This window comes from Elgaria multicarinata, chromosome 1 (assembly GCF_023053635.1).
Source record: "Elgaria multicarinata webbii isolate HBS135686 ecotype San Diego chromosome 1, rElgMul1.1.pri, whole genome shotgun sequence".
NCBI classification, from domain to species: Eukaryota; Metazoa; Chordata; class Lepidosauria; order Squamata; family Anguidae; genus Elgaria; species Elgaria multicarinata.
In genome coordinates this window covers 25,923,047-25,935,202 of record NC_086171.1, presented here as the reverse complement: position 1 = coordinate 25,935,202, position 12,156 = coordinate 25,923,047, and the positions used below count along the sequence as shown (strand labels likewise).

Sequence of the window (12,156 nt, the reverse complement as noted above, 5' to 3'; positions counted from 1 at the left end):
TAAGGATCTACTGCAGATCAGATGCTTGACCTTTGCCAGCATAGATTTTTATACAGAGCAAGGAAATGCAATGGCAAGAAAGGTAAGGGATAAAAGAGGAGTCATGATTGTCTAGCTATTATAGGAGTGGGAAACCAGTGGTCCTCCAGATGTTGGACTCCAGCTAACATCAGCTCCTGCCAGCATGGCTAAAAGTCAGGGACTTGTAGCCCTTTCAAAAACCTTTGAAAGGTGATCAGGCGAAGTCAAGGATTTAATAGAGCTAGCCCTCTCTACTGGTCTTAGGACACAAAAACACCACGCAAATGATTCAGTATAGTGATCTTGTGTCTATGGCCACCAGCTGGCCCGCTTGGAGGAATATTTTATATCTACATAAAACAGGTCTATATTTGTTGATCACATTTTCATTTCAGGTGAATAAATAACAATCCACAACCATCCTGTGATATAATGATATTCCTGCCAGAATGTTTCAGCCAATCTGTAAACAGCAATGGTTAGTTGCAGCAATGGCCCAAGCCAAGTCTTGGGAAGAGCAGAATGACATAGTCTTGCAGTCCTCGGCTGGACAATATGCTGCTTTCTGTTCTCCCAAATGTTGTGGATTGCACCCTAAGCCTGGAATACATATTTGAATATTAGTATCTTCATTTTAGTTCTCTTCCCATCCTAATGCTAGATTAGTGTGAATGGAGGAATTCAAGCACAAATTTATTATATTATTATTATTATTATTATTATTATTATTATTTTTATTTGTATCCCGCCTTTTGCCCAATGCTGGACCTCAAGGCGGCCTTACAAAGTTTAAAATATACATGGGGGGAACAAATTTATATTTAGGTGGTTTGCTCTTTATAAAAGCAGCTTGTGTTATTGTGCTAGGAAAAGTAAAAACAAACAAAACCCTGAACTATTTTTAATATTAAAATACCATGGCTAACATCCAATAAAAAATAAGTGTGCTTAAGTCCACTGAAATCATTAGGCTCCATCAACTACTGCCTGTTGGATTGTGGGCAATATTTTAAAATTCTAGATTTAACATTGTTTGTTGCTAAATTGTGATGGTATCTGCATTTTTTAAATCTAAAACCAGTTTTTTTAAGGTTCATATACTATGCCATTAATCAATTTAAATCAGTGATTAAATACTTTTTTTCATACATAAATATACACACAAATTTATGATATATTCAAGATAAGACTGAATATCAAACAATAAATATGAAATATTGCTATAACATTGAATATCACTTATTTTTAGAGGCAAAGGAGCAAGGAAAGAAGGCAAAGAAGACAAGGAAAGCAAGCCTACGCCTCCAGACGGGAGGAAAAAATCCAATCTAACACCCCCTGGTTCTGTAAAAGGGTATGTAATCTCTATACATTATTTGTCTCTTCCTTGAATTATGAAAACGCCATCTTTCAAAACAAACAGTGAGCTAATGCTTTTAAAACAATATCAGCATCTCAAATAAAAAAATTCTAATAGAATTGAATAGTCTAACGATAGTGCTATCATCTACTGAGAATCTTACTCAGTAGTTTTTTTTAATAGAAAGTTCTCTGGTTATTCCCACTCCTGTGCATGACCGAAGAGGGAACTCCCAAGCTGAAAATATAAACCTGTTGGTTCTGGCAGGATTGTCTCATACTTGCATCTGCTACCATTTTTCCAATCATAGAGAGAAGATGATTGCTTGGCTTATTGTACCAGTAACTTGGCTCTTAATAGACATTTCCTTAGCTCACATTTCTTAACCAGGGCATAGGGACAGATCTCATTTTTGAAAGGCTTTGCCTTTGCAACTTAAATACCCATTCCAAGAGAGGCTTTTTCTATTTTTATTTTTAGTAATCTCTTCACTGTCTCTCTCCCTCTCCCCCCTTTAATGTTGTGGGGCTAAGTAGGTATCAAAATCCAAAAGCAAACAAACACATCCATTCCAAGAGTTTTCTATGACAGTCACATACTTTTCTCTGATTTCACAGACTTTGTCAGCATAAAATCTTATGAGTCCAAACAAATGATTTTTGTTTTAAAAATATCTATAACTGGACTATGTAAACTTGACATAATTTAGTTAGCTATAGAACCTAGCTAACCTAAATACCAAAATAGGTATGAGATAATATTTGTTCCTGGAGATATTTGTGCAAGATTTTGTATGCTAGTGTTGTAAAAGCTGAGAGTACAGCATAGTGATTAGGCCAAACTAGGGGTAATATGGGAGATACATGAAATATCTTCTGACAAGCTTATACTTTAATATGACTACAGTGAGCTACACATTTAATTGGAGAAGCAGAAGATGGGAGGGTGCTTTACCCTCCCCCTCCAATCCCAGTGCTCTAGTCAGATTTGGTAGCTATACTAAAGTAAAAACCAAAGCCTGTCAGGTGTCACTCTAGTTTATCCCTAAGAGGCTGAGCTCAGATTGTAAGCCTGTCTCTCTCAGCCTCAGTTTACCATGTGGAATATGGAAATAATACTGAACTAGCTCATAGAGTTGTTGTAAATTTTACAGGCGTTATGCATGTGAAGTGCTTTGATCACTCTGAAGAGCTATAGTATACACATGGTGATGGCTCTACTCATAAGATTTGATGCTGTGTGACACAAGTGCTTAGGATGAAGTATTCCAATAGTTACACTAGCATTTCTATCAGATTTCAGCTGGACATCAGGAAAAACTTCCTGACTGTTAGAGCAGTACAATAATGGAACCAGTTACCTAAGGAGGTTGTGGGCTCTCCCACCCTAGAGGCATTCAAGAGGCAGCTGGACAGCCATCTGTCAGGGATGCTTTAGGGTGGATTCCTGCACTGAGCAGGGGGTTGGACTTGATGGCCTTGTAGGCCCCTTCCAACTCTGCTATTCTATGATTCTATGATTAATGTCATAGTAAAAAGTGTGTGAAGTGGTGGTAATATAGAGTGTGAGCAGATTCCGTTTCAATGTGGCTTGCATAGTATTTCTCTGTAAGCCATGCGGAAGTGAAATTGTGCACCAGCATTGCCTGATGGATTTATCTGTCCATAATTTCTAAATGAAACTATTTTTAAAAAATTGTTTAGTAAAGCTCCAGTAAAGCCTGAAGAGGTTAGTGAAAGTTCCTCAGAGAGTGAAGAAGATGAAGAACAACCTGAGCGCCATCAAGAAATTAACACTGATCTGCCATCAGAATACTGGCAAATTCAAAAATTAGTGAAATATATAAAGGTAAACAAACTTTGACTTATCTTTAGAAGACTTCAAATAACAGAATAATCCTTCTGTTCTAATTAAAATCTAAAACTGCGTTCCAGGGTCTCTTTCTTTTCTCATTTCTTATTATCCCCCTGAATTAATTTGTATCTTAAAAACTTTTTGAAATTTTATTTGAAGTTACTCTATAGAATTCTTTTTAATGCCAAATCAGTGCCCACAATCAAGTCATGTCTTCAGTCTATGAGAGCACTTTTGTGGATCATATCCTTAGTCTGACAATCCAGGACAATAAGATACATTGAAGTTGTATATTAAAAATATACAAGTGGAATGTACAATTATTTCTTGTAATGTTGAGTGCTCCTGTTGAGGATTCCAGCCAGACTTGCCCTCTTCCAGGATATTCCTTTCCCTACTACCCCCTCTCCCCCCACTCCCAAGTCAGTCAGCTTTCCATGTTCAACAAGCATGCTCCGTACTCACTGGGCTGTTTTAGTCATCCCTATATTAGAGTTTTTCCACTAACAATTTTATATGTATATGCAAACCTTGGGTTTCCCCCAAGTCTCCTGATATCTTCCAATTCTGCATGGATGGTGCCATTTTGGCTACCAAGGGACCTGCACTCAGAGAATTGAGATCGGTTTAAGTTTATGAGTTGAGTGGAAAACAGGACTTTATGCAGTTTTCAGGTCAGATCTTAACCAGACTGAGGCTGGTTTGGATCTCCAATCTAAAGCCCTGAAGCTACTGGCAAGTGAAGCTTGAACTGTTTTGATGCACTAGTAATGAGTGCTTAGGAAGCAGCAACATGTTCCTTTGAAGTTGAACTGAGCTATGGCTTCTTGCCCAGTGAGCCACATACTGTCTATGCTATGAAAGTGGGTGAGTAAACCTGTTGTATGCTGTAAAATACTCTGTTTACTAAGAATATGATAAACCTCATTTTTACTGGGAAGTTAGTTGATGAATTACACTGTTGTTTACGAAACAAAATCAAATGGGATTCTGAGGTCATGCAAAGTTTTGTTCACCACTGAACTCTTTCTCTTGAACTTTGCAGGCCTAGTCACAATTTAGCTCTCTAAAAGAATTTTGGTTACCTGTTTTCCCCCTCCCCTCCCATGTATTGACTTTATAAAAACAAACAAACCCACCATACCAAAAAGGGGAGAATTTTGATTAACATGTTTTCTTGTGCAAGGGAGTTAAAATTTAGTCTGACAAGACTGGGGTTTATTTATAATATATGTCATCTTACATCTTGCACAGTTTATCTAGTAATTACGTTCTTTTTTACTAACAGCTACTGGCTATGTTGCAATTTAAAGCTGCAGTGGGACTTACGTCTGTGTAAATATACTTAAGATTACACTGTAAATGTGGTATGACACTAACGTAGCTGGAAGAAGTACTCATTTTCAAAATCTGCTCTTAATCCAATGGTGGTAGAAGGTTTGAGTGATTGTCACAACAATATGACCTACAGTTTCAAATGTAATTACGCTCGGAACATGTAAGAATATGAATGATAAACTAATGTCAATTAGATTTTAATCACATAAATTTTTGAAAAACTTTCTTTAAAAAAGTAATTCCTGAATATTCAAATTCTGATGTAAGAATTTACACTACAAAGTATAGTTATGTATTTTAAGAGAGAAAGGGAGATATGACTAGGGGTATATTTTGCCTTTTAATATTTGTGGTTCCAGTCCAACTCTAATTATTATTATTATTATTATTATTTATTTATATAGCACCATCGATGTACATGGTGCTGTACAGATAACACAGTAAATAGCAAGACCCTGCCGCATAGGCTTACAATCTAGTAAAGTTGTAGTAAACAATAAGAAGGGAAAGAGAATGCAAACAGGCACAGGGAAGTGTAAACAGGCACCGGGAAGGGTGAAGCTAACAGTATAGAGTCAGAACAAACTCAAAGTTTAAAAGCTATAGGGAAAAGAAAAGTTTTTAGCTGTGTTTTAAAAGCTGTGATTGAGTTGGTAGTTCTCAGGTGTTCTGGAAGAGCATTCCAGGCATGAGGGGCAGCAGAGGAAAATGGACGAAGCCGAGCAAGGGAAGTAGAGACCCTTGGGCAGGCAAGAAGCATGGCATCAGAGGAGCGAAGAGCACGAGCGGGGCAATAGTGTGAGATGAGAGAGGAGAGATAGGCAGGAGCTAGACCTGCAACTAGTGTCATGCAGCCAATGGCAGCTCTGAATTGAGACCTGCATTCCTATCCAGCCACTTCCACAGAGCTAGATCCCGTGGGTGCATTTCTCTATATGCACATCTCTTGCTGGACTGGTGTGTGTTTGTTTGTGTGCGTGCGTGAGAGAGAGAAAGAGAGAGAGAACTATGAACCGTAATATATTTGTAGTGATAACTAAAAGAAGATTTTAATCACATTTCATGTTTCTGGCAAACAGTCAAACTTTGGCAGAAGTAAGTTTGTCCCCATGGTTCTGACTTCCTACGTGGCAATTCCACTAACTTGGGATTCAGATATCTGAGCAACCAGAACAGGCGGAAAGTATTGGGCATGCAGAATTGCTTTTTTTTTTTTTCACCACTGGAAATGAAAGAAAAACTGGAAATAAAGCATCAGACATGTAATATTTGTAAATGCAAGAATCTAAAGAAGAGCAAAAAGAATATTCTTTTCCATAAAAGTAACTAAGTTGCACACGGTATCAATTTTGTAGCTATGCTGAAAAACAAAAGAATTTATTGTGCTTTTCTAAAAAAGAAGAAGAACAAGTAGAGGATCCCCAATTTATTTCACTTTATTATATTATCTATGACTTGCATATGAAGATGCCATGGAGGAATTTCTATTAAATTTAAATAGTGTGGCATGTTATCTCCCATTTCTTGTCTGGAATACTGGAAAGAACAGTAGACTTGGTCTATACAGATAAAACATATATAATTAATTCCAGAACACTTCTGCTTGAATATGACAGAAGCATAAAGGAACATAAAATAGTATTAGATTATGATTAAAAATATATATTGTGTACTTAAGCTACCAAATAGTGCACACAGTGGTGTTTCTGTGCCACATGCATGCTTGCCAGTTTTGCAGCATTGTTTAGTATATATTACAGCACTCCTCAGTGGCCTGATTCACAGAAGCAGGAACCCTCATGGGTATCCATCGCTAATGTAACTATGTGGGCATTGTACTGCAAGTGTTTGTATGGAGCAGTCATGAACTCAGAGGTACATGATTTGAGGATACTATGAAGACATCATAGGTCTCATGACATGAGGATGATACCACACAAAGGGAACTTTTCACAACAGATGAGCCTTTGCCTGTGAATGATGAAGAGGCTTTGGGTTCCCAGGCTGCTGCCATCACTAAGATTTGGACACCCAGGAGTATCCCTTCAAGGTTAGGAACAGCAAAGGCTTATGCTTTGAGACATTTCTTGACCACCTTTTTATATAAGAGGTGCAAAATTAGCCTAAAATGTTGATTAAAACTAGTTCCCTATTCCTCCACTTCTCATGCCAGCTCTGCTAATATACCACATGTGCACCACTTTTCATACATGCATACACACACTCCTCAGTAGATTGTTTTCATAGATAGCATCATCAATTCTGTAAATGCTAGAAAGTTTCCACTTAGCATCTTCATTCTTAACGGATAGGAGAAGCAATAACCAACCTTATATCTATTTAAAGAAGTATAAATAAACATCATCAACGGTTCCGTATCCATTTTCATGACAAAATGATCTCAAAACTTTAGACAAATTAATGTCCTCCAGATGGAAGTCAACAAATAGCTGCTAAAGGCAATTGTAGATTATGAAAGTTAAGGGGAGTCTCCTTCGTCTGCCTAAACATTGAATGATAACTACTGATTTACAAGCTCACTACGTAAAAGAGAAGTGTGGTGACAGTCATGTTGTCCTCAGACCTTTGCTGTGTTTCTAATTAGGCAGTATATCTATCACAGTAGCTTTCCAAAGTAAATGGCAGTTTGCTACTTGTTATCTACTTGGTTTTCGATGCTCATCGTCATGGAGTAGAGAGCTGAATTGCTTAAGATTGGCTTTAAAAACAAAACAGAGACTGGTTTTCTCTAGACCCTCCCATAAATGTCAAAAGTTATAAAAAAAACCCTTTAATTTGTTTCATTCTTTTTTGTTGGAAAGATTTTTTTAACAGCGTATGATGTTGCTGGATCAAATTAGCTACACAGATAGCAGCTGGAAAATGACTTATGGACTGGTTGTACTAAAAAGATTTTTTATGTATGATCCATTAAATGTAGATGGAAATATAATTGCTCATGCAAATAGCACTCAAAAGGAAAAAAAGGAACTCTCCAAAACAAAAAAGGACCCTAGGGAAGGGAGGAAGGAAAGAAAAGATAAAATTGGCTCTTCAAAACTTGGTTATTGTTTGATAAAAGAAAATTGATTACAATAGTAATCACAAAAATTAAAATTTAGTCATATGGGAAAATTTAATTTTATGAGAAAAAAGCACCTCAAAATAATAGATCATGAGAAAATGATATGCCAGTAGAATTGAAGAGGAACATTCATAAATCGAAGGAGGACATTCATGAATATAGTAGCAGAGAGTAGGAATAAATGGACAGATCTTGAAATGGAGGGTTATAAACAATGATGTCCTCCAGGATCTGTATTGGAACCAGTGCTTTTTAACTTCTTCATAAATGGCCTGGAGTCAGGGATGATCATTGAGGTGGCTACGTTTGCAGATGACACCCAGTTATTCAGAGTAGTAAAAACAAAAAGAGATTTCAAAGAGCTCCAAAAGAATATCTCCAAACAGAGAATGGGTATCAAATGGCAAATATGGTTCAGTGTAAGAAAGTGTAAAGTGATGCTCTTTGGAGGAGAAAATCCCAACCTCATGTATATGCTGACGGGATCTGAGCTGGTGGTGACTAAACAGGAAAGGAATCATGAGGTTGTGGTGGATCGCTTGAAGAAACCGTCAACCAAGTGTGTAGCTGCTATGAAAAAGGCAAATTTGTGATCATTACTCAAATCATTATGCAAATCTGTAGTGCAAATACACTTGAAATACTGTGCATAGTTCTGGTCACTACCCCTAAAAAAGGATATTGTAGAAGATGCAGAAAAGGACAACCAGAATGATCAAGAAGCTGGAACAACTCTCCTATGAGGAAAGGTTACAATATTTGGGGCTATTTCATTTTTGGTAATAAAATAATAATTAAAAAAAAGCCAAGTAAAGGGGTAATATTAGAGGTGTATAAAATTATGCATAGTGTGGAGAAAGTGGACAGAGAGAGGTTTTTCTCACTTGTAATACTGGAACCTGGAGTCATTCAATGAAACTAAATGGTGTGAGATTCAGGAGAGTGTGTCTTCACACAGTGCTTACTTAAACTATGGAATTTGCTACCACAAGATGTAATGATGGCCACCAACTTGGACAGCTTTAAATGGAGATCAGACAAATTCATAGAGGTTAAGACTATGATTGGCTACCAGTCATGATGGCAGTATGCCTCTGAATACCTGTTGCAGGGTAACATGAATGGGATAGTATTATTATGATCATGTTCTGTTTGTGGGCTTCTGATAGGCATCTGGTTGGCCACTGTGGAAACAGAACGCTGGACTAGATAGGCCTTTGGTCTGATCCAGCAGGTCTCTTCTTGAATAGGTACTCAAGGACATGATAGAGCTTATCCATGCCACCCATTGTTCATTTGACTTCTTGCTAGAAGCTGTACAGCAGATTGTAGCATCCTCTTTGAAATATTTGGTGGTGTAAAAGGCACCTCCAGAGAAAAAAATGCTAAGATCTCTACTTCCAAATGAACGTTCTTGTAGATCAAACTGGACATAACTATTGCTACCAGCTATCTTGTGCCAAAGTGTATCACATCTTCGAATCACAAAGGCTGCTAACCACAGTAGCTAAATGGAGCTTCCGTTTTCAGAGGCTACATGCCACTAAAATGCATTTTTCTAAAGGGAAACAGATATAGGGAGGGCTCCTGTCTTTATGCCCTCATTGGGGCTTTCTGGAATCATCTGGTTGGCTACTGTGGAGAACATGCCCTTTAGACTGACCTTCTAGTCCAAACTGGCAGGGTTCTTATTTCGTTAGAGGCTAAAATGGATGTCCATTTCGCAACTGAAAATTGTCCTCAGAGGTGACCTGCAAATGCATTGATGGCTTAGACATCAATGTGTGTCTTTCATCTGCTTTCTCTCCTCTTCCTCCTCCTTCTTCCATTTATATCCAGCCTTTTTTGCTCCAAGGAACCCAAGGCAACGTACATAATCCTCTACATTTTATCCTTACAACAACAACCCTGTGAGGTAGGTTGGGCTGAGAGTCTGTGACTGGCCCAAAGTCACCCAATGGGTTTCCATGGCCGAATGAGGACTAGAACCCGGATCTCCCGACTCCCAGTCCAACACATTAGCCACTACACCACACCAGCTTTCCTTGGTATTTATAATACCCTTATTTTAAAAAGCTCTTAGGACTAGGCATTATTTCAGGTGTTGTTATATGGTATTCTAGGCCCTTGTTTGTTTGAATGACATATAAGCTGTTGTTTGAGAGACATGCCCAGAGATCTCAGTAGACATCTTCTGTGAATTTAAGGAGCTGGCTTTCTGAGCGAGTGTATTGTTTGTTCCCTGAAAGCATTGTTCCCCTTATATTTTAATACTCTGTTCATATGGTTTAGTTTTTCCTTGGAAAATCCGTTGGCTCCGACGCAGTCAAATTGCCCAACTTTATATTCAGGTTCAGCTGCTTGTTGTTTTCTTGACAGTCTGAAGGAGCAATGGGTCTTCCCAGATTAGTCTTGTTAAATTTCTTTCACAGACACTGTTGCAGGCCCAGCCATGACCCCACACCCACTTGTGGCAGCTGCAGCTCTTGCCAGATGTTGAGAGCAGAGCTTCCCCAGATTCCTCACCCTGCATTATCAGCCCCACGTTGAGAAGCGTGCAGTGATTTTTTTGGCATTTGACATCAAGCAGAAGCACCAAGAGCCAGGAAGTGATGTGCCTGTCATGTATTCCGGTTGGTCTACGGGGAGGGGAGCATGCTAGAAGCAAAGCAATGTCATTTAAAAAGCTGTTTTGCTCTGCAGCAGTTACTGACTGTGTATGCAGCATCCGCATGACAGCTGCTACACACTTGTGGGCTGGCCAAAGGGTCAAGGCTTTCTAAAAGCATACTTTTAAATGTTTTCCTAACACAAACAAAATTGCCATCCTACACACTCAGGCCATAATCCCTGTGGTGATGGAGAGATTATGGGCTTCTTTAGATTAAAGGGAAATCACGTTGCCTTAGCAGGGCTTTGCTTCCTGCTTCTCTTGCACAATTGTAATGGAGTGTATTACATGGGGGGAGGGGCAAGCACATGCTCTAAAATCGAAAACTTCTCCTCCTCTCGGTGCTCTCTCTAGTGGCTGCTTTGCATTGCAATGGCTGCACACGGTAGGGAATCCTGCAATATTTCAGAAGAATCTGGATACATGGGGTGGGTGGATTAGAACGGAATAACCAGAGGAAGGCGCAGGAGATGTGCAGGAGGTTGACAATGGCCTAATCTACACCAAGCAGGATATTGCACTATGAAAGCAGTATATAAAAGTCATACTACTGCTTTATAGCGGTATTGAAGTGCACTGACAACTGTTGGGGCCCATTGACACATGCCCTAGACCGCTTTCATAGTGCTCTCATACCGCTATATCCTGCTTGGTGTGGCTCCTGCCTTTTATATACCGCTTTCATAGTGCAATATCCCGCTTGGTGTAGATTAGGCCCATGTCTTCAAAAGGACCTGCAGTTGTCAGTGAGTGACCCGTCATGAGCATGCCTTATCTCACTCATGTGAAGAACCCTTAAATTTCGCAAAGCAAACTGAAAGAAAGTGGGAAGCTGTCTGCCTCAAGGTTCGTTGTTCCTTTGTCTCTGTTTTCTTTCCTTCTCTCCTCAAATCAATAAATGAATAGATATAGAGCAGGGATGGGGACTGTTTGGCCCTCCAGATGTTGATGGACTATACCTCCCTAGCCTGCATAGCCAATGGTGAAGGATGATTGGAATTGTAGTCCCACAACGTATGTAGGGCCACATATTCTCCATCCCTAGTATAGCAAGACTAGTTAGAAATGATTCACAAAATAAGCCAAAATCAGGTTGTGAAGATCCCATTCGAAGGAATTTTTATAGCCTCTTCACTCTTTCAGAACTTTTTCTTCTTATGAGGCTCTAAATACATGCATTTAATCCCCCATGGTCATGATGGGACGTGGGGGTGGGGGTGACTTTGAGGCTGGGAAATAGCAGGTAAGGAAAGGGGTAAGTGCTGCCTCCCCCCCACCTCCACTGTCTCTCTACTCCTGATTGACCCACAGAAACGGCTTTTTATCACAAAGGTACCATTGTGGCACCATTAAAGGTCTTCCCATGTAATCTGTGCTTTTTGAACCTCAGAAAGATGGATTTCAGATGCCAATGTAAGATTCATTTTCCAAGGTATTAAATCCAGGATGAGTTCTTTAAATATTAACTACTAACATTTATATCAGAAAAACAAAGTGGAAGGAACCTTAACGTTAGAGCAAGATAAACAATGAAGCGCTCTGACACTCCAGAAGGAGCTTTTAGAAAGAACATGCTGCCCACCAGGCTCAGCGAGAACCTTCGAAATGAGAGATGGACAGATTTCCTTAGCAAAGCACATGGAAATTGCCTCTGCCAGTCTCCTAATCTTCATCCAGTCTCCTTTCCATACTGCTTCATCCGTTTAATGTCTAGCCAATCTTTGACACAAGTAGAGAAAGACAACATACAACCTAGAGACGTAGAAACAAATGGTGTCTAATGGCACCAAATCCCAGATTGGACTTTGTCTCCCTCAATAATTTTGT

General features: G+C 39.1%; 1 protein-coding gene across 1 annotated transcript in view; it reads left to right on the top strand.

Annotated features, from left to right (window-relative positions):
- Positions 1-12,156, top strand: part of ODAD2 (outer dynein arm docking complex subunit 2) — an 87,015-nt gene that overhangs the window by 18,597 nt on the left and 56,262 nt on the right. Inside the window, exons 8-9 of the mRNA XM_063128456.1 lie at positions 1,271-1,375; positions 3,085-3,229. Of these exons, the coding sequence (XP_062984526.1) occupies positions 1,271-1,375; positions 3,085-3,229 (250 nt within the window). The remainder of the gene's footprint in view (positions 1-1,270; positions 1,376-3,084; positions 3,230-12,156) is intronic.